General features: G+C 32.8%; 1 protein-coding gene across 2 annotated transcripts in view; it reads left to right on the forward strand.

Moving 5' to 3' along the window:
* LOC102656661 overlaps nucleotides 1-22,155 on the forward strand; it is a 362,183-nt gene that overhangs the window by 27,247 nt on the left and 312,781 nt on the right. For both annotated transcript variants that reach the window (XM_026441174.1, XM_026441173.1), the window contains exon 2: nucleotides 4,438-4,632. In XM_026441174.1, the coding sequence (XP_026296959.1) occupies nucleotides 4,438-4,632 (195 nt within the window). The remainder of the gene's footprint in view (nucleotides 1-4,437; nucleotides 4,633-22,155) is intronic.

Consider the following 22,155-nt stretch of genomic DNA (forward strand, 5'->3'; position numbering starts at 1 on the left):
ATTTCCTCGAGACTCTTTTTAATCCCTGATTTTTCAAAAAAAAATTCTTAATTAATTAATTGATATCTACAATTTTATTTGTATTAATTTTCTCTTATTAAGACTCTTGTTAATTTTTCGAAAATTAAATTCTTAATTTATTAAAAAAATTAAATACCAGCTGACTGAGGGAAATATTCTCTCCTTCAATCAAGAAATTGATCTTGCATTTTTTCTGGCCTACTAACTAGAAGATTCTTTTTAAAAAATACGAATATTCTTTACACTTGTTTAATTTCTGATTAATTTAATCGATTTCTGCAATTTTATTTGTATTAATTTTCTCTTATTAATCCCCGATTTTTCAAAAATTAAATTCTTAGTTTAATCGATTTCTGCAATTTTATTTGTATTAATTTTCTCTTACTAAGACTCTTGTTAATCTCTGATTTTTCAAAAATTAAATTCTTAATTTAATCGATTTCTGTAATTTTATTTGTATTAATTTCCTCTTATTAAGACTCTTGTTAATTTTTTGAAAATTAAATTCTTAATTTAATCGATTTCTGCAATTTTATTTGTATTAATTTTCTCTTACTAAGACTCTTGTTAATTTTTCGAAAATTAAATAATACCAGTTAATTGAGAGAAATATTGTCTCCTTCAATCACGAAATTGATCTTGCATTTTTTCTGGCCTACTAACTAGAAGATTCTTTTTAAAAAATACGAATATTCTTTACACTTGTTTAATTTCTGATTAATTTAATCGATTTCTGCAATTTTATTTGTATTAATTTTCTCTTATTAATCCCCGATTTTTCAAAAATTAAATTCTTAGTTTAATCGATTTCTGCAATTTTATTTGTATTAATTTTCTCTTACTAAGACTCTTGTTAATCTCTGATTTTTCAAAAATTAAATTCTTAATTTAATCGATTTCTGCAATTTTATTTGTATTAATTTCTTCTTATTAAGACTCTTGTTAATTTTTCAAAAATTAAATTCTTAATTTAATCGATTTCTGCAATTTTATTTGTATTAATTTTCTCTTACTAAGACTCTTGTTAATCGCCGATTTTTCAAAAATTAAATTCTTAATTAATTAATCAATTTCTCTTACCAAGACTCTTGTTAAAATTAAATAATATCAGCTGATTGAGAGAAATATCTAAAAGAGAAGAAAGAATCGCAAGTGGAATCTGGATCCGGCGAAGGAGATGCTTTCGTCACCGGAAAGCATCGTTGGGGCAAGGTCGGCCGATTTCCGTTACCGCGGTTGCGTGTAAACGGATCCCCGATGCTTACAGAATGGCGGTGGTAAACAGAAAATAACAGAAGCGCGGAGGAGTGAAACCTCGGTGGCGAAGTAGCGTTAACTCAACCGGCTTTAGTAGTTTGTTATTTCGGTTTTGCCGTTAACTCCCGCGTAGCCAGCGACAAGAGACATTCGCCAGACCACCGCCGTCCGAAACGTCCGTTCCATCCCTCCCCTCCTTTCCCCTCCATCCTCGCGCTTCGAAATAACCGAAACCCGCCCGATGTATTATCGCGCCGCGGTGACGTAACAGGCCTCGTGGCCTGGATGGATCCGGATATCTGAGGACCGGATCGGGCGCGATCATCAACTCGAGAGTCGTTGAAGCCACCTTAGCAATGGTATTTTTGTACGATATCGCATCTTTCGTTTCGGAACGAATGTTTTTAATTTATTCGGATCAGGTTTGAAAGAAAAGATTTTATAATAATTTGAAATTTTGTGTTGGAGATTGGAGTTTCTCCGAGTATCAATATTTGCGAAATTTTGTATATAAGTGATGGGATAAAAGTTTCCTTTCGAAGCAGCAAAAATCGTTGACGAAACGATTTTGGAGTTGTAGTAGTATTTTTAACTTTTCATTGCACGAATTTTTAAGATGAGTTGAAAAAAAAAAATTATATTTAGTCTACTTAAAAATGAGTGTGAAATGTCGTGAAATGAATAGTAAAGTTTTATTAGAAAATGTTATTTATTTCCTTTGTGTGGGAAATATTTATATATATATATGGGAACACATGTGAAATTTAAGTTGCCAATTGGGAAAGAAATGCAATAGAACGAATATATATTCGAGAAAAACTGGTACGAGATCGTAGCTCTCATTTGATTTCAATACTTTGAAATTTTCCATAGGGGATCGCGATCAATATTCAATGTAATCAAAATTGGGGGATTCCACTTAAACTAAAAATTCCCTAGCTATAAGCAAGTATATACCAGATCCTTTCCTTGGCAAAAAGTGACGAAGTACCAGGAAATTAATACCTCTTTCTTGATTTTAGATACTTGAAAATTCTCTATCGAGGATTTGAGAAAATTTCTTTCGAATAAGAAAGAACGCGATCGATATTCGCAAAATCGGGGGATTCCACTAAAAATCTCCTAGCTATAAGCAAGTATAAAGCATCAGATCCTTTCCTTGGCAAAAGGTGATCTTGAAGCGACAAAGTACTAGGAAATCAATACCTCTCACTTGATTTTAGATACTTTCCTCTCGAAAAATCAATATTCTATTCGAAAAATTCCCTAGCAAGGACAAAATCTTACCAAGTCAGCAGAAATCTTTGAAGCGATGAAGGAAATTAATACCTCTTGATTTTAGATACTTTTAAATTTTTTATTCGGGATTTGGGAAAATTTCTCTCGAAAAACCAAAATTCTATTCGCAAAATTCCCTAGCAAGGACAAAACTTTACCAAGCCAGCAGAAATCCTTGACAAAAATCCTCGAAGCGACAAAGTACCAGGAAATCAATATCTCTCACTTGATTTTAGATACTTTTCTTTCGAAAAACCAAAATTCTATTCGCAAAATTCCCTAGCAAGGACAAAACCTTACCAAGCCAGCAGAAATCCTTGACAAAAATCCTTGAAACGATGAAATATCAGGAAATTAATTTCTCTCACTTGATTTTAGATACTTTTCTTTCAAAAAACTAATATTCGCAAAATTCCCTAGCAGGGACAAATCTTACCAAGTCAGCAGAAATTCTTGACAAAAATCCTTGAAACGGCAAAGTACCAGGAAATTAATATCTCTTTCTTGATTTTAGATACTTTGAAATTTTCTATCGAGGATTTAAGAAAATTTCTTTCGAATAAGAAAGGTGATCAATATAATCAAAATCGGAGGATTCTACTTAAACTAAAAATTCTCTAGCTACAAGTATAAACCACCAGATTCTTTCCTTGGCAAAAGGTGATTTCGAAGCGATGAAGTATCAGGAAATTAATACCTCTCATTTGATTTTAGATACTTTTCTCTCAAAAGACCAAAATTCTATTCGCAAAATTTCCTAGCAAGGACAAAATCTTACCAAGCAAAAATCCTTGAACCATATTTTAATCGATCCCTTTATCTTTGTTTCTCGCTTGGAACGAATACTTGTGCTCAAAACTCGTGCTCTAAGAAATTCTAGCTCCTTAACTTAATGTTAAATTAACTTTCCTATCTTTCAAATTTCTCTCGAAATAAAAATAAAACCAATATCCGCCTAGCCACGAAAATAAACCTTTCCCTCCAAAAAGCAAAAAGGCAAGAAAAATCGAAAAACACAAAAGGCTTGCTTGTATCATCGTATCTCGCCCCGATCAAACCCCGATTCAGCCATTTTGTCGAATGGGAATAAACCGTCGTGGAATTTGTGGGTCGCCGTGGATCGTCGCGACGATCAAAAGGTCTTTACGTACCACGGTGAACGGTGAACATAATCGTGGCTCCCTTTTCATTTCCTCTCCACCCATCCCTCCTCCACCTCCTTTATAAAGCAGAATGTATACACGTACAATGGACCACACGCATTCCTCGTGACCTCGACGGGGGTACCCCTTCTTACAGGGTCAGGGGCGTGTGTCATCTATCTTGGGGAGGTTCATATTCACTCGGTGACACTAATGCCTGCTTTCTCCGCTTTATCTTCACGACGCGTATTTTCTTCTTCCTCCTCCTCCTCCTCCTCCTCTTCTTCTTTTTTCTTCTTCCTCCTCTTCTCTTTTCTTTTTCTTTTCTGCTTCGCGCTCGACGACAGGCAAATGATATTTGGATGCAAGCGAGTTTGACGGGTTCCCTTTTTTCCTCGACGATGTCTCCTCGACGATACGGTTTATCTCGATGATAGGGAAATCAGTTTGGAGATTGTACGAGTTTTTTTTTATTTCTTTAGTTTATCTCGGTGATAAAGTGTCTTTTGACACGGAGAGGCTGTCCTTTTTTTTCTCTTTCTCTTTTCTAAAGATTTCGATGGTAAATTGATCAGTTTTTTTTCGTCACTTGGATATACGATTTAGAGATTCAGTATTCTAAAAATCGGAGATTTTTAGAGCAGCTTGAGAATTCAATTCGGTTGAAACTTGTTCGTAAAATTTTTAAAGAGATTTTAAAAAACTTGCAATTCACGATGGAAATGTTTATTAATTTCAGTGGCCAACGTGGTTCTACAGGCCGGATTTCCCCCTCGGCACTCAACTGCCCACCGGCCACGTGTCGAATCCAAGCAACGTTCCTACTTCGTCCCCTCTGTGCCCCAGGACGACTCACTTGCAATCAGAGGCGTCCAAGGTTCCCGAGTTTCTCGATAGCAGCAAAATCCATGGACAGACGCCGACGATATGCACGGTAAGACAAAATATCTTTCCTCGATTACACCACCCCCTTTCCTTTCCCTTTCATTCTTCCTTCGAATTTTTCCAAAGAAATTCACTTCCATCTATTATTCCAAACAAACAAATGATCCAAAAGATGCGAAGAGATCGAGCAATTTTATTAAGTCGTTAATTTTATTACGTCTTTCGAGATAATTTCGAGCCAAGTTCGAATAATGCAACAGTAGAAATTAAAGTAGAATGGAGGGATGTGAGGGAAGGGTGAGATCAATCGAGAAGGGATGGATTGAGACGTTGCCTCGATCGATAATAGGCTGCTCTAAATGGCGGAGGAAGAGGAGGAGGAGGAGGAGGAGGCTCGTTATTAAAATTCCTGTCAGGATGCTGTCACCTGCGTTGAAATTATCGGCTGATTGATTGCCGGACAACTTTTCCTTCTTCTTTCATCCGCTTCTAGAAAAGCAAGATGGCTACCCATGCCAGGATTATTTTGATTTTTTCTTTTTAGTTTATCTTACTTGTTAATCTTGTGAAGAATATTATTAGGGTGTTACATAAGTTTCCTTCTTTCTTTTGATATAAATGAATAATTAATTGTAAAATATTAAAATGTGAAGGAATGAATTAATTCATTGAATCTTCCAACAAATTCTAAATTCTTTTCTTGATCATTGTATTATTGTTTTAATTCTTTCGTTCTTCGACCATTGAATCTTTCAACAAGTTCAATTCCAAATTCGTTTCTTTTCTTAATCATTGTACTATTATTTTAATTCTTTAAACATTAAATCTTCCAACAATTCTAAATTCTTTTTCTTTTCCAAATTTTCAACATTCTTTTTCAAATTCCAACATTTCCAAATTTTCTTTTCTTGATCATTGTATTATTGTTTTAATTCTTCAATCATTAAATCTTCCATCAAATTCAATTCCAAATTCGTTTCTTTTTTTAATCATTATATTGTTATTTTAATTCTTTAAATCTTCCAACAATTCCAAATTCTTTTTCTTTTCCAAATTTTCAACATTCTTCAAATTCCAACATTTCCAAATTTTCTTTTCTTGATCATTTTAATTCTTTAACTATTGAATCTTTCATCAAGTTCAATTCCAAATTCGTTTCTTTTCTTGATCATTATATTATTATTTTAATTCTTTAATTTTGAATCTTCCATCAATCTTCAATTCAAAATTTATTTCTTTTATCTTTTTTAATCATTATATTCTTTTAATCCTTCATCCATTGAATCTTCCAACAATTCCAAAATTCTTTTCTTAATCATTGTATCATTATTTTAACTCTTGAACCATTGAATCTTGCAACGAGTTCAACGATTCAAAATAAAACGTATCTTTTCCCTTTCTTCATCATTATTATGATCCTCCAATCTTCCAAGAATCCTCGAAACTCACCATTCAATCTCGTCTCTCGTATCAACCATCTCCACGAAAGAATGAAATAAGAAAAAGGAAACTTGACAATTCGTTCGATTTAATAGACGAAGCCATTACAACGAAACGGTCTCGATCGATATTCAATTTACAGTTCCGCGACAAAATTGGCGCGCGACACCTGCCCTCCCCTTCTCCCCCCTCCTCTCCTTCTCAGAAACAGCCATTCGAGCCGTTCCCCTGAAAAACCGCGTGGGCGTGTTGCCCGCCTCGTTAACCCTCTCCTGTCGTCTGCCTCCTCGTTAACAAGCTCCTCCACCGACCATTTAAATATAATACTTAATTCAACGATGCGCCCGCACTCGATGGGCGCAGCCGCGTTAACATTTGTTTCTCCATTATTATTATTCTTATTATTGTTGTTGTTGTTGTTACTATTGTTATTATTATTATTATTATTATCATCCTCGTCGAGTAAATCGTGTCCCGCGAGTCATATTAATGGCGCGTAGCTGGCCGACCGACGATCAATCTCGTTGTCACAATTAAATGCATACGTAGAGCGAAGAGCATAGAGCCGAAGAATAATTTATATCCACACCCGACTGACCTACCCACGTGAGCTGGCAACTCGCGTTTCCCTTTTCCACTTTGGCGAGAAGAGGAGAAGAAAAGGAGGGGGAGGGTCGAGAGAATCGAGAAAACGTTGGAGAGGAGAATAGGCGAGCTTAGCTAATGAATTAAGGCAAATGTAAATTCAAGTATAAATTTGGAAAGTTAAATTTATAATTCAAATTATATTTTTTTTAAAAATTGGAACTTTTCCTTTTCATTTTTGAATAATTTATTCCTATGAAATAATAAATTGAAAGCAAATTTTTTTATTAATTAAATTCATTCCAATTTATATAATAGTTTCAATAACTAAAATTAATTCATGAACTTTATATTTTTTAATTGCAAATAGATTATATATTTCATTTTATGCAAATAAATTTTATACTTTAAAAAAATTATTAGCATGCTCAACAATTTTTAATTCATTTTATTTTATTTTTATTTTATTTTTATTTTTATTTTTATTTTTATTTTTATTTAAATAAAAATATATTTATTGTTATAATTATTTTATATTCAATTAATTATTTTTTATTAATTAGATTCTTAAATAAATTTAATATCCAAAATTTCAAGTTTATATTTTATAATAAATATCAATTATATACATTCTTAACATTAATATTTAATTATTCAATATATTTAATTTTATTAGCTTTTGTAATTAAATGAAATTTAATTTTTATAATAGTTAGAGCTAAAACTTATAACTGAGTTTTATTTTTTTTAATACTTTTATAGAATATTAATAATTTGAAATTATATTATTTTAAAACATGTATTCTTAAAAATAAATTTTTATAAAAACAATTTTCTTGATGACAAAGATAATAAATATATATATCATAGATATTTTGCACTTATACTTCTTTCATTTAATGTTTCATTTTTTATTACATTAAATTTTTTATAAATTATTATAATTAATAAATTAATCTTTAAATTTGCAATTTAATGTTTTATATTTTAAACTATAATAATTTTATTTATTATTAGTATTAGAAAAATTTTAATTTTCAATTTTTAAATTTACAATTTAACTCTTTATTAAGATTTAACGCAAAATAATTTTAGCTAAAAATCTTAAATTTTTATTTTATATTTATTAAATTTTGTAAATTTTAAAGATTTTAAGTTAATATAAAACTATTAATCTTCAAAATTAAAAATAAAAATTAATTTTTTTAAATCTTAATTATAAAGTGATTTATATCAACCAATCATAAAAATATTGGAATCTTGTATATTATTCTAGCCTTATGATTTGGAATACTTGGTTCCTCAATAAGACTTATTATTCGAATATATATATATATATATATATATATATATATATATATTATTATATATTATATGAATAAGTATAAATTTGGAAAATTAAATTCAAGTATAAATTTGGAAAGTTAAATTCAAGTATAAATTTGGAAAGTTAAATTCAAGTATAAATTTGGAAAATTAAATTCAAGTATAAATTTGGAAAATTAAATTCAAGTATAAATTTGGAAAATAATTTTTCCAAACTCGATTACATTGCTTCTCGGGTGATCATTGTTTGGGAAGAAATGGAATTTCTTATACTTAATCCGTCACCTTCTCGAGCAGTGATCCGAATCAGTTATCATTCAATAAGAAGAATGGAAAAGTATATATTTCTCTCTCTTTCTAATTGGCGAGGTGGAAGCTCGTACACCCTTTCCTCGAGTTTGATTAATGTTTAAAACCTCGACACTGATCCGGCAAATAATTGCCTTCCAGATTAATTGTTTTTTGATGGACTGCGCTTTATTTATATCCCCGTAAATCGAAGGACAAAATGGCGGGCGCCGCTTCTCATTGTTCGCCGCGAACGAATAAATATCGTTACGATGAAACGAAACGATCGATTTATTTCGAGAGAGAGAGAGATTTAACCTTTCCTCGATATCAAATCTAATCCTTGGAGGCAAAGGCACGCAATGATATTTCCCGGCCAACGTTTTATAATCGCGATCGTTTCTAATCCCGACTCTAATTTGCCATTGATTTATGAGAATTCAACGTTCTCGCTCGCGGTAATTTTCATGTATCGATGCGCCTGAACTTGCCTCCTTCGCACATGTATGTGAATATATTTATATATATATAGGTGTATACAGACAGAATTTCCATTTGCGTTCGCCTATCTGCACTTTTTCCGCGAGGAATTCCTGGGACGGTTCAAAGGAACTAGGGTTGGGCCTCGTAAGTTGGCGAAATTGTGCGGGGAATAATTTCTCGGTTAAGGTTTAACGAAAAGTCGCCCGATCGATAATAGAGTCGATAATGCCGCGTTCCTCGGTCGGTACAATCGGTGATTGCACGTTTCCCTAATGGAACTTAACATTTTTTTCGACCGTGCTCTGTCATTATCAATTTTATCCATTCATTTCCCTGACCACCATCGTAAAATTTCTCTATTAATTCTTATTTATTAACGAAAGCTGCTGTAATAAATAGAAATGTATGTAAAATAAATTTATATATATGTATATAAATAGATATCAACTATGAACTAGCAACATTGGATAATGAATAAATAAAATTTCAAACTTTAAATTCTATAACGTGGAGAAAAATTGAGAAAAAGTTTAATTTCAGGTGCAACTTTTTCGAGAAGGAATCTTGATTCGTTCAAATCTTCCAAACTTGACATTGTCTTTTTTTCTTGAAAATCACAATATGGATGGTTGTTGTATAGGTTGGCGCTCATTATTCACCGGCTCGTTCGTGCTCCCTTTTATTTTTCCGGACAATCCATTTACCCTATGCATCTGGTGTTTATCCCTAGTCGTTCATTAGCGGCCACGTTCCGATTCCGCTCGCGTGAAACGCTCGCATTAAGGAATCTTTCGCTTTCGTTCCTCCATCCAAATTTCGTCTTCTTCCTCTTTCCCTTCTCCTTCGTATTTAGATGCAAGTCTCGAAGAGAATCTTCATTTTGAAAATATACAATTTGTAATTAACAATTAACAAGATTGGAATGTTCTCGTGATCGAAGAGAAAATTGAAAAGTGTTGGATGGAAAAAATGCAAAGATCGAATTCCTCGAATCTCCATCGTTTGTGACGATAAAAAGCAAACTAAATTTGCAAGGAATTTCAATCTTGATTTCTTGAAACTTATGAAACATTTTTGTCACTTTTTATTATCGAATAATAATATTTCCAAAAAGGAAATTAATTATTGAGATGATACATCCAAATTTTCCAAAATTCGTACAAACATTGATCTTCGACGAATCGAAACGATACAAACATACTCATACGCGTGTAAATGGTTTCGTCACGAGGATCAATTTAGATGTAAAAAAAGAGAGAAGAATAAAAAAATATACGGAAGCAGCGGCGAACGGCGAAATATTTTCGTAATAACCGTAATTAGAGATCGCGTCCGTGGTGAAAAGTTGCCGGGAGGCAGGAAAGGGAGAAAAAATTGGTTAAGCAAAAAGTCATCGTCATTAGCGGTTGGTCACCGGTCGTCGCCTCGATGCCTCGTCACCGCGTCGGCCCCTCTTTGAATCTCTCCTCCGGTAAACGGTTACAGTTAATGATTAGTTAATGATTTCTCCCTCTCTCTCTCTCTCTCTTTCTTTATTAACGTCACGCGTGTCGCGGAGAGGCAGGCACCGGCTCCATGAAATTATAATTGACATCGGTGTAACGTGAATTTAAGCGGCAATTAAGGCGAACGAGCCTTACTCGAGGATACTTTTACGCCTCCCTTCGAGTTGGAAAAATTTCCAAACTCTCTACATGTAATAACCGTATACAATGAATCTTGGTGAATCTTCGAGTCGAGTTTGAATTTTGAAGGGAAAAAATATCTTCTTTACTATGAAAATCAAATTCGTTCGATTCAAACTATTCGTGTGTTCAACCAACCAATCAAAATCGACGTGCAAGAGATGTGCAAGGCACGGATGTTCCTTAGGAAAAAAGTGGAAACGAAAGTAATTAGCGTTTCGAAAAGTTTTGGAAGGATTGTCGTGTCGTGGTGGCAAGCTAATCGCGCCTGGCGTTTAATTAGACCGTTTGCATCAAACTTATCCTCGCGATACGGATCAGCCTTAATTCTCTCTCTATATATGCGTACTTACTTACTTACTCACTTACTCGTGACTATATTTAGCTCGAGGTTGAGTTCAACATTCTTTTTCTTTTCCCCCCTTTTTAATTTTTAAATTAAATTTAGCAAATCGTGTAACTCGAGTATTTGTTATCGAGTTGTATAAACAGAAATTTCAACGATTATGTTGAAAATAATTTTAATCTATATTTTGTAATTCACAATTCGATTTTACGTTCGAGGGTCGGTGTGACAAATGTGAGAAAGATATTTGGAGGAACGAACGATATCTTCTCTCTTGAGTCGTAAAGATCGATTAAACTTTGCAAATAATTTTCTATCTGTATTTTCAAACGAAATTTCTTTCTTTTTTTTCGATAACGAAATCCAGATTTTCTTTCTCTCCCCCCCATCGTAAAAACGTTCGACGAGTTTCCTCCACGGCGACGACGACAGTTCCTGCCTTATTAGTTATTCGACCGGTTGCCGGGCAAAGAGAGAGGAAAAAAGCCAATAATTTCACCTCGCGCCTTAACGACGACGAGTAAGCGCTGGAGCAGCAACAAAAAGCACAATCTATCAAATTGTCACTGCCCTTTCTATCCTGACTTTGCCTGCCTCCTAATAATAATCCAATCTACCGTAAGGTACCGTAAATCGGCTGGCTCGAACGAGAGGTTTCCGGTATATTTTCGATCCTCGAAATTTCTTCCTCGAGTTCCAGTCGAAATCATCCTCGAATCATCCTTCGAATTAACCCCACCAATTAGAGGCGATCTCGGCCGGCCGGTTTGATAGGTGGAACCGTCACGCTCTTTCCGATTTCCCTTCTTAACGAAGTTAAGAATTGTTACCGTCCAGTGGTTCTCATTTAACTCGTTTAAATAAATTGTCATTCACAATTGTGTATTCTTGAGATTATGCCAATGCTTCCAATAATGGAATTTTTAAAATTAAATTGTAGAATGTGTATATAGAAGCAATTGTTTCGACTCTACTGGAATTTTTAAAATTAAATTATAGAATGTATTATAGAAGCAATTGTTTCGAATTTTCTGTAAGAAAAAAATTAAATTCGATAGCTTCACTTCATCCTTATTCCAATACTGGAATTTTTAAAATTAAATTATAGAATTTGTATATATAGAAGCAATTGTTTCGACAATTTCCTATAAGAAAAATTCGATAGCTTATAATTAAAATAAATTAATTAAAATTAAATTCTAGAATTTGTATATATAGAAGCAATTGTTTCGACAATTTCCTATAAGAAAAATTCGATAGCTTATAATTAAAATAAATTATAGAAATTATAGAAGCAATTGTTTCTACAATTTTCTGTAAGAAAAAGATTAAATTCGATAGGTTCACTTCATCCTTATCCCTCTATTAGAATTTTTAAAATTAAATTATAGACTTTGTATATATACAATTGTTTCGACAATTTCCTATAAGAAAAATTCGATAGCTTCACTTCATCCTTATCTGGAATTCCTTCTACTAGAATTTTTAAAATTAAATTATAGAATGTGTATATAGAAGCAATTGTTTCGACTCTACTATCTCTCTACTGGAATTTTTAAAATTAAATTATAGAATTATAATTAAAATAAATTATAGAAATTATAGAAGCAATTGTTTCTACAATTTTCTGTAAGAAAAAGATTAAATTCGATAGCTTCACTTCATCCTTATCCCTCTACTAGAATTTTTAAAATTAAATTATAGAATTATAATTAAAATAAATTATAGAAATTATAGAATCAATTGTTTCAACAATTTCCTATAAGAAAAATTCGATAGCTTCATTTCATCCTTATCCCTCTACTAGAATTTTTAAAATTAAATTCTAGAATTTGTATATATAGAATCAATTGTTTCGACAATTTCCTGTAAGAAAAATTCGATAGCTTCACTTCATCCTTATATCTCTACTAGAATTTTTAAAAAATTAAATTATTCAATGTGTATATATAGAAGTAATTGTTTCTACAATTTTCTGTAGAAAAATAGAAAAAGATTAAATTCGATAGCTTCACTTCATCCTTATCCCTCTACTGGAATTTTTAAAATTAAATTCTAGAATTATAATTAAAATAAATTATAGAAATTATAGAATCAATTGTTTCGACAATTTCCTATAAGAAAAATTTGATAGCTTCACTTCATCTTCATCCTTCTACTAAAATTTTTAAAATTAAATTATTAGAATGTATTATAGAAGCAATTGTTTCTATAATTTTCTGTAAGAAAAGGATTAAATTCGATGGTTGTTATTTATTCCTTCGATGCCCCTGAAATCTTTAAATCTTAGAAACGGCGCGGTTCAACGTCCTCCTCCGAGTCTCTCTCCGAGAAGAAGACGAACGTGTCTTCGTCCCCGTTCGAACCAACTAATAATCTCTCGTCGATCTCTTGTCGTCCTCCTTTCTTGGCCGCCGCCATCGCAACGCTAATAAGTCATTTGGTCGCGCGTTGGATGTCGCCGCTCCGCGAACAACTCCCTTTTCACGAGGCTCTATGAAACGATGTTTTCATCGCGGTTCAATCAACTGTTTGTAACCTCGTTCCTTATTTCCAAGAAGGGGATATTTACGCGTGAAAGAAAGAAAGAAGAAGAAGAAGGATACGTAATAAGATTTATTTTTCGCCTCCTCGTTCAACTAGTTTGGATTATTCTTCTTTTCTTCTCGTTTTCAGATTCGATTTTCTTGGATTTTGAGAGACGATGCATTTTAAGAATCGTTTCAATTTCGAAATTAATTGGAACGAGATTTCGAATTCTTTGCGAATTTTTAAGAAACTCGAAACTTTCTACGAGATTATCGATTTATTATACATTTTTCGATTTCGAAAAGATTTCGAAAATCTTGCCAAGGAACTCTTCTTGCGATGCCAAGATATTTTTTCGTCGAGCTTCTCGTTTTTTCACAGCAAAGATTAAGAATGATCAAGCTTTTCCAATAAATATATTATTAATAATCATACATCTTCGAATTTCATTTATGCATTTTAAGAATCGTTTCAATTTCGAAATTAATTGGAACGAGGTTTCGAATTCTTTGCGAATTTTTAAGAAACTCGAAGCTTTCTATGAGATTATCGATTTAAAGATTTGAAAAATCTTCCCAAGGAACTCTTCTTGCGATGCCAAGATATTTTTTCGTCGAGCTTCTCGTTTTTTCGCAGCAAAGATTAAGAATGATCAAGCTTTTCCAATAGCCTGTTATTAATAATCAATACATCTTCACATTTCACATCCATCTGCATTAAATGAAAGTTGCGCAAATCGAACGTGTATTTCCATGTGTTTAATAATTACTTAAATAAAATAATTTTATATAAAAACTTGATATTACATTATAAATCATTATTTCATATTATATATTTAATTTCATCAATTATTTAATTATTATTTACATACTTTTATCCTTAATTATTATTTCATAATTACTTATCTTAAATGAATCATCAATGAACAAGAAAGAATTGAACTCGAAGCGAAAATAACATAAAGTTTATTACATTCTTACATCAACAATTTCCAAATAAATAATATTCCAAATATAATATATAATAATACAATATACAATACAAATAATACAATATACAATAACCTCCAATAAAAAATCTTCATACCACATATTGAAAACGATCCATTTTGATTCGAATTTACCATCCCAAATTCAAAATCAAACTCTCTCTCTCTCTCTCCATCGTCCTTCTATCTCGAAACGAAACGGACGAAGCCTTGGCCGCGATTTCCTTTCTCTCTCTCCTCTCTCCTCTCTCTCTCTGCCCGTATTATTAACCTGTGTCACGTACGGGCGTGCACACCGTCTCATCATGGACAGTAACCCAAGGCGCAGAGAGTAAGCAGATCGCTCTTCCCCTCCTCCTCTCCTCTTTTCCACTGATAAGGACACGATATATGTACCCTCCCCTCCTCCCCCCCGTTTTTTCGAAATTACGGGGCTACGCAAGAAATTTAATAAATGCCGAATTAAGCCGCGAAGGAATAACAGCCAGTCGTCCAGGATCCGCCTCCCTCGGCCGAAACCGCCAGGTCGCACCTCAAGGGTCCCGTTCAATTACGCAATGGGCCCCCTCCCCCCTCCTCTCTTATTATTATTAACCTCGATCTAACCGATACGAGGAAAAACTCGTTTTTTTAACGTTAAACGCAGGCGAAGGGTTATCGGTGCATAAACATGGCCGCGCGTGACCGCCATGCCAAGCCACCCCGATTTCACATATTTCATTTCTAATTGAGGAATTATTCCTCTCAGAAATAAATAGGATTTGTATTTAAGATTGTTTGAGTTTTGTTGGTTACTTGGCTAGGAGAAAGGGAAATGGAAGGAACAAGTCTATTGATCTTAATTTCATTTCTTCTGGAAAGAGCAATTTGAATATGGAGGAAGAAAGAGAGAGTGTGACATAAAATTATCGAGTTAAAAGGAGTTGTTGTTTGAGTTTTGTTGGTTATTTGGATTGTCGAATAGGAGAAAGGGAAATGGAAGGGACAAGTTGAAGTCTATTGATCTTAACTTCATTTCTTCTGGAAAGAGCAATTTGAATTTGGAGGAAGAAAGAGAAGGTGTGACATAAAATTATCGAGTTAAAAAGAGTTGTTATTTTTGTTGGTTACTTGGCTAAGAGAAAGGGAAAGGGAAATGGAAGGGATAAGTTGAAGTCTATTGATCTTAATTTCATTTCTTCTGGAAAGAGCGATTTGAATATGGAGGAAGGAAGAGAGGGTGTAACATAAAATTATCGAGTTAAAAAGAGTTGTTGTTTGAGTTTTGTTGGTTATTTGGATTGTCGAATAAAAAAAAGGGAAATGGAAGGGACAAGTTGAAGTCTATTGATCTTAACTTCATTTCTTCTGGAAAGAGTAATTTGAATTTGGAGGAAAGAAGAGAGGGTGTGACATAAAATTATCGAGTTAAAAGTTGTTGTTTTGTTGGTTACTTGGCTAGGAGAAAGGGAAATAGAAGGGATAAGTTAAAGTCTATTAATCTTAATTTCATTTCTTCTGGAAAGAGCAATTTGAATATGGAGGAAGAAAGAGAGAGTGTGACATGAAATTATCGAATTAAAAGGAGTTGTTGTTTGAGTTTTGTTGATTATTTGGATTGTCGAATAGGAGAAAGGGAATTGATCTTAACTTCATTTCTTCTGGAAAGAGTGATTTGAATTTGGAGGAAAGAAGAGAGGATGACATAAAATTATCGAGTTAAAAGGAGTTGTTGTTTGAGTTTTGTTGGTTATTTGGATTGTCGAATAGGAGAAAGGGAATTGATCTTAACTTCATTTCTTCTGGAAAGAGCGATTTGAATTTGGATATAAAATATCGAGTTAAAAGGAGTTGTTGTTTGAGTTTTGTTGGTTATTTGGATTGTCGAATAGGAGAAAGGGAAATGGAAGGGACAAGTTGAAGTCTATTGATCTTAATTTCATTTCTTCTGGAAAGAGTGAATATGGAGGAAGGAAGAGAGAGTGTAACATAAAAGTCTATTGATCTTAATTTCATTTCTTCTTCTTGGAAAGAGCGATTTGAATATGGAGGAAGGAAGAGAGTGTGTGACATAAAATTATCGAGTTAAAAAGAGTTGTTGTTTGAGTTTTGTTGATTATTTAGATTGTCGAATAGGAAAAAGGGAAATGAAAGGGACAAGTTGAAGTCTATTGATCTTAATTTCATTTCTTCTGGAAAGAGCGATTTGAATTTGGAGGAAGGAAGAGAGTGTGTGACATAAAATTATCGAGTTAAAAGGAGTTGTTGTTTGAGTTTTGTTGGTTACTTGGCTAGGAGAAAGGGAAATGGAAGGGACAAGTTGAAGTCTATTGATCTTAATTTCATTTCTTCTGGAAAGAGCGATTTGAATATGGAGAAAGGAAGAGAGGGTGTGACATAAAATTATCGAGTTGGAATTAAAATTCTTCCTTTTCCTCGACACGAAAGATATCGAGCAGAGCGGAAACGTGACCGGTTTCGCCCTCGAATCGGCGTCCCGATTTTCATCTCGTCTCCGTTAGAATTATATGTGGAGAGAACGCGGAAGACGAGAAACAAGTCTCGTTGCTTCTTTCAAGGATTAAAATTATATACATCTCTATTTTAAAATTTCCTATTTTTCTCGTTTACCATTTCTCTCTCTCTCTTTCTTCTTCGTTTCTTTATTAATTAAAAGAAATTCGAGAATTATATTTTTATATCCTATCTCTCTCTCTCTTCTTCGTTTCTTTATTAATTAAAAGAAATTCGAGAATTATATAATCCTGTTTACTATTTTCCAAAAGAGGTAGAACGAAGAGGTGAATAAATTGGTCGGCTCGATTCAGGGACTCAGGAGTAACGATTGCGGACAAAGTTGAGGGGAGGGGAAGAGAGGATGAAAATATGAAGTTGGCAGAAGAGATGGTAGGAGGATAGAGGATAGGGGGGAAGAAGGGAGGAGGGAACATCTGCGGCCTTAATTATTTTACAGATTTAGTAGATCGTTATGGCTTGTAAAATTACTGCCAATTTCACGGCCCTAAACTTATTTTATCCGCGCGTTAGGCTGCCTATCGGTGGATCGCCGCAAAAGCTTTTCGAAGGATATTGGGCATTATTCTTGGCCAAATTAATGGCCCCTTTGTTTACGACTGCATCGGCACCGGACACGCAACGATTCCGTCGCGAATTCTCCTAAATATCCCCGATAATAACGCGATCCCCTCCCCCCTCTCCCCCCCTCTTTTTCTCGAGCACCGACTCGTCTTGGATGATATTGAAATATTTTTTTTTCCTTTCTTAATTCCTCTTTCTCCTTTCTTTTTCTCCTCGTTTCAATATATATACACTCGTCTCTTTTTAATTTTGCACGTTCACGTTTTCTCTATTTTAAAAAGTAAAAACTACCCGTGTTACTTTTTTTCCATTCGTGATAAATAATGATACGTCGCGTGTTAAACCTGTTATCTCGCGACTGAATTAGTGTTTTTTCCATTTTTCCAACCGCGGGGATAAAAATATGGGAATTCTTTTTTCTCTTTCTCTCTGTAGAAGAGAGAAACAAAGAGCAGTAGGTGCGTTTGGGGAAAAAAAATTTTTTTCCCCCGCTTTCGATTCGATGTAAAGCTCGATTTTTGGGTCACGATTTAAATTGAAACGTTTATGTGTATATTCTTTTTTTTTTTTTTTTTTCTTCTTTCTCTGTACGTTCGCGTGTATTATTATTCAAAATTTATCGGGTTTCGATATTTCTACCGAGCTGGATAAAGTTTCTCGTAGAGAATATAAACTCGAAATGTAATTTCAATCATTTTTATCCTTTCTTTGCGATATTTATCGTTCGAAATAATATCGTTGCATTGAATATATATCCTGAAAATCTTTCGTTCTAATAAAGTTAAAAAATGCAACTCTGATTAAAACTAATAATTATTAAAATTAGTATAATTAAATCGTAAATTTAATGCACTTTTATGCTGAAATAATTTAAATATTTATTTATTAATTTTTTTTATAAATAATTTACAAATTAAAGTATATCTTGTACAATTAACTTATTTTTTATTGTAGATAGAAACCAATCCGACTTATTGTCGATTTGAACTCAAATCATGTAAGATTTTAAAAGTCGAACTTAAAGACTTAAAAACTTAAACTATGATCTATCTTTATTTCTTCGAATCGAATATCTTCTTCGATCATCTCTTTTGACATTGCACCGCTTTTTATTAAAATATACATTTCTCATAATTCGAGTATAATCGATAATATAAATGTTCAAGTTCCAAATAGAATTCATCAGAATTCTTATAAATTTTTGTATAAAAAAAATTTCAAATTACAATCCTCATCAAAGATTCGATTCCTCAACGTATTCATTTCATTCATAACGATTCTAGACAACAGAACTAATTCTATCGACTTTAAAAAATCAAATCGATAATCAGATCATCTCTTTTGACATTGCTTTTTATATTACCTGCATTCTAAAATATACATTTCCAATAATTCGAGTATAACCGATAATATAAATATAAATATCCAAGTTCCAAAAAGAATTCATCCAAAAAGAATTCTTACAAATTTTCGTATAAAAAAATTTCATAAATTTTTTACTAAAATATACATTTCTCATAATTCGAATATAATCGATAATATAAATGTTCAAGTTCCAAATAGAATTCATCAGAATTCTTACAAATTTTTGTATAAAAAAAATTTCAAATTACGATCCTCAAAGATTCGATTCCTCAGCATATTCATTTCACTCACAACGATCCTAGACAACAGAACTAATTCTATCGATTTTAAAAAATCAAATCGATAATCAGATCATCTCTTTTGACATTGTTTTTTATATTACTACATTCTAAAATATACATTTCTAATAATTCGAGTATAACCGATAATATAAATATCCAAGTTCCAAAAATCATCAGAATTCTTACGAATTTTCATATAAACAAATTTCATAATTCCTCATCAAAGATTCGATTCCTCAACATATTCATTTCATTCACAACGTTCCTAGACAACAGAATCGATAATCAGATACGTGCATTCTAAAATATACATTTCTAATAATTCGAATATAACCGATAATAAATATCCAAGTTCCAAAAATCATCAGAATTCTTACGAATTTTCATATAAAAAAATTTCATAATTCCTCATCAAAGATTCGATTCCTCAATATATTCATTTCACTCACAACATTCCTAGACAACAGAACTAATTCTATCGACTTTAAAAAATCAAATCGATAATCAGATACGTGCATTCTAAAATATACATTTCTAATAATTCGAGTATAACCGATAATATAAATATCCAAGTTCCAAAAAGAATTCTTACAAATTTTCGTATAAAAAAATTTCATGACTACGATCCTCATCAAAGATTCGATTCCTCAACGTATTCATTTCATTCACAACAATCCTAGACAACAGAACTAATTCTATCGACTTTAAAAAATCAAATCGATAATCAGATCATCTCTTTTGACATTGCTTTTTATATTACCTGCATAAAATATACATTTCTCATATTAATTCGAGTATAACCGATAATATAAATATTCAAAAATTATCAGAATTCTTACGAATTTTCGTATAAAAGAATTTTAAGACTACGATCCTCATCAAAGAAAAATCGATAATCAGATCTAAAAAAAAAAAAAAGAAAAAGAAAAAGAAAAAGGAGATTCTCAGACGATTTCCCTTCCGATTTACTTACGATAGCGGATCGAACGGAGCGGAGTTTTTCGAGGGGGCAGCATTAAAATTCACGTGCGCGCGTCCGATGGATCTCGTAAATCGAAATCGGAAAGCCGCGGTCGGAGTGGATCCAGGCGCGACTACCGGATGCCCGGAGCCCGGCCACCGATCACTGTAATTTAATAAATTACCAGAGCTGCCGTCCCCGGGGGCAAATTGTAGCGTAATCGTTCATTAGTAGGTCGTGACTTGGCCCGTTCTGCACATTTCTTCTTACGGCTGCAACCTATCCATATCGATATGGATGGACATCTCTGGTTCTGCTTTCGTTTTTCTTCTATAATGCGTTCGAAATTTTAATTCTGGTTGAAAAGAGAAAGAACACGTTTAAACGAAATAATAAATTTCAATTCCGTGAAATTCTCGAGTCGAGGGAAAGGTGATACAGGATTCGTTCGATTCCTCGATCTAAAAAGATTCGAGATCGAGCAAGACAGGTAATTAAAGTTCGTGCAACGAGGAAGAAGCTGTGTAAATGCGTCGATCATCGTTTATTTCATCGTGGAAAACAATCCTCGAGTTGTTCGAATATTCGAGATGATTCATTTCTTTTTTTATGCAGAAGAGAAAAGGAAATTTTCTCTGAAGAATCTCTGAAGATCTCTGAAGAAGATCAAAGGGTATAGATTAATTTAATTTCTTGGATATTTTTATTTATATGGATATAATAATCCATATTTTATATGGATTATATGGATTATTTATTTATTTATTATTATTATTTATTATTTATATGGATATAAATTATCCATATTATAATCCATATTTATATGGATATAAATAAAAATATAGGTTGTATTAATATAAACCATGAGACAGTCGAAAGAATAATTTTTCGTACAAATTCCTTTAATGTTAAACTATGGAAGATGATATGTATTTTCGAATTCTTTATAATTTTAGTGAAGAAGAGATTGTTACAGCTTCTGGAATATATTTTATTTTTTAAAAAGACAACTGTAGATGGTCAATCAGTGAAATATTGGTTGATTTTTGTAGAACGAATCGTTTTCTTCACAGTTACTATAACTCTTTTTCGACGTTCGTTTACGATTAGAGATTATTACAGCTTCTGGAATATATTTTATTTTTTAAAAAGACAACTGTAAATGATCAATCAGTGAAATATCGGTTGATTTTTGTAAATCAAATCGTTTCCTTCACAGTCACTATAACTCTTTTTCGACGTTCGTTTACAATTTTCATCTAAGCATTGTCGAAAATTCTGCTTCCACTTTCAATTTATACTTTTCTCGAGGCTCGTTTCCAATTTTTACGAGAGAAAGATACAAGAAATAATACAAAAGAGAAGTTGTTACACGAGACAGATACAAGAAGACGAGGATTAGAAAATTCTGGGATGAAAGTGCGCGAAAAGAAAGGTGAGCGACGAAAAGCAAAAACAATTTCCCTGCTCGATTCGAAAGGAGCAAAACGCAACTGTTTTACCTGTTAAGGACGAGTCATCGCGTCCTCCTCATTATCGCCTCCACCTCGCCCCACCGATCCGGAAATGTTCGATTTGTCCGGCAGGCTGAGATTATCCTCCATAAAGGTAAGTCCCCTACGAAGCAAGAAGCGATGCAAAAATAACCCCTGTTAATAATTCTCTCTCGATTCTCGCCTGTCATCCTCCCACTTTTTCTCATCCGCTTCCGCCGTTCGAGTCTCTCCCTGTCGCGATTCTTTCCTTTCCTTTCCTTTCCTTTTTCTTCCATTTTTAATCTCGAGAAAAGTTTAACGTTAATCAACTTTGGATTCTCGAGAATTTTATCCTGCGACGTGTCGATCTTTATATGTAAAGAATGTTCCAAAATTCCAAAGACAAGATTTGAATTAAATATAAAAGAGAGTTTTTAAAATCGTTTAATAATGAAGACACGCAGTTTTAACTCTAAACTCTCAGCTGTCAAATTGTTGCCAACAACTTGATGCAAAAATGGCGGCAAATTCAAATCTCGTGTTAATTTTGGGACACTCTTTATTACACAACTGAATTTTTACGTACACTTTTTAAAACTATCTTCAATTAAAGAAATTTCTTTAATTTTAAATCCTTTTTTCATATTTAAAATAAACAATTTTAAAATTAAATTTATCGAAACTCATCTTGTATCTTGAATATTATTCTATAAAATTTCCCTTCAGCTGTCAAATTATTCTT

The sequence above is a fragment of the Apis mellifera genome, linkage group LG6 (assembly GCF_003254395.2).
Source record: "Apis mellifera strain DH4 linkage group LG6, Amel_HAv3.1, whole genome shotgun sequence".
Classification (NCBI taxonomy): domain Eukaryota; kingdom Metazoa; phylum Arthropoda; class Insecta; order Hymenoptera; family Apidae; genus Apis; species Apis mellifera.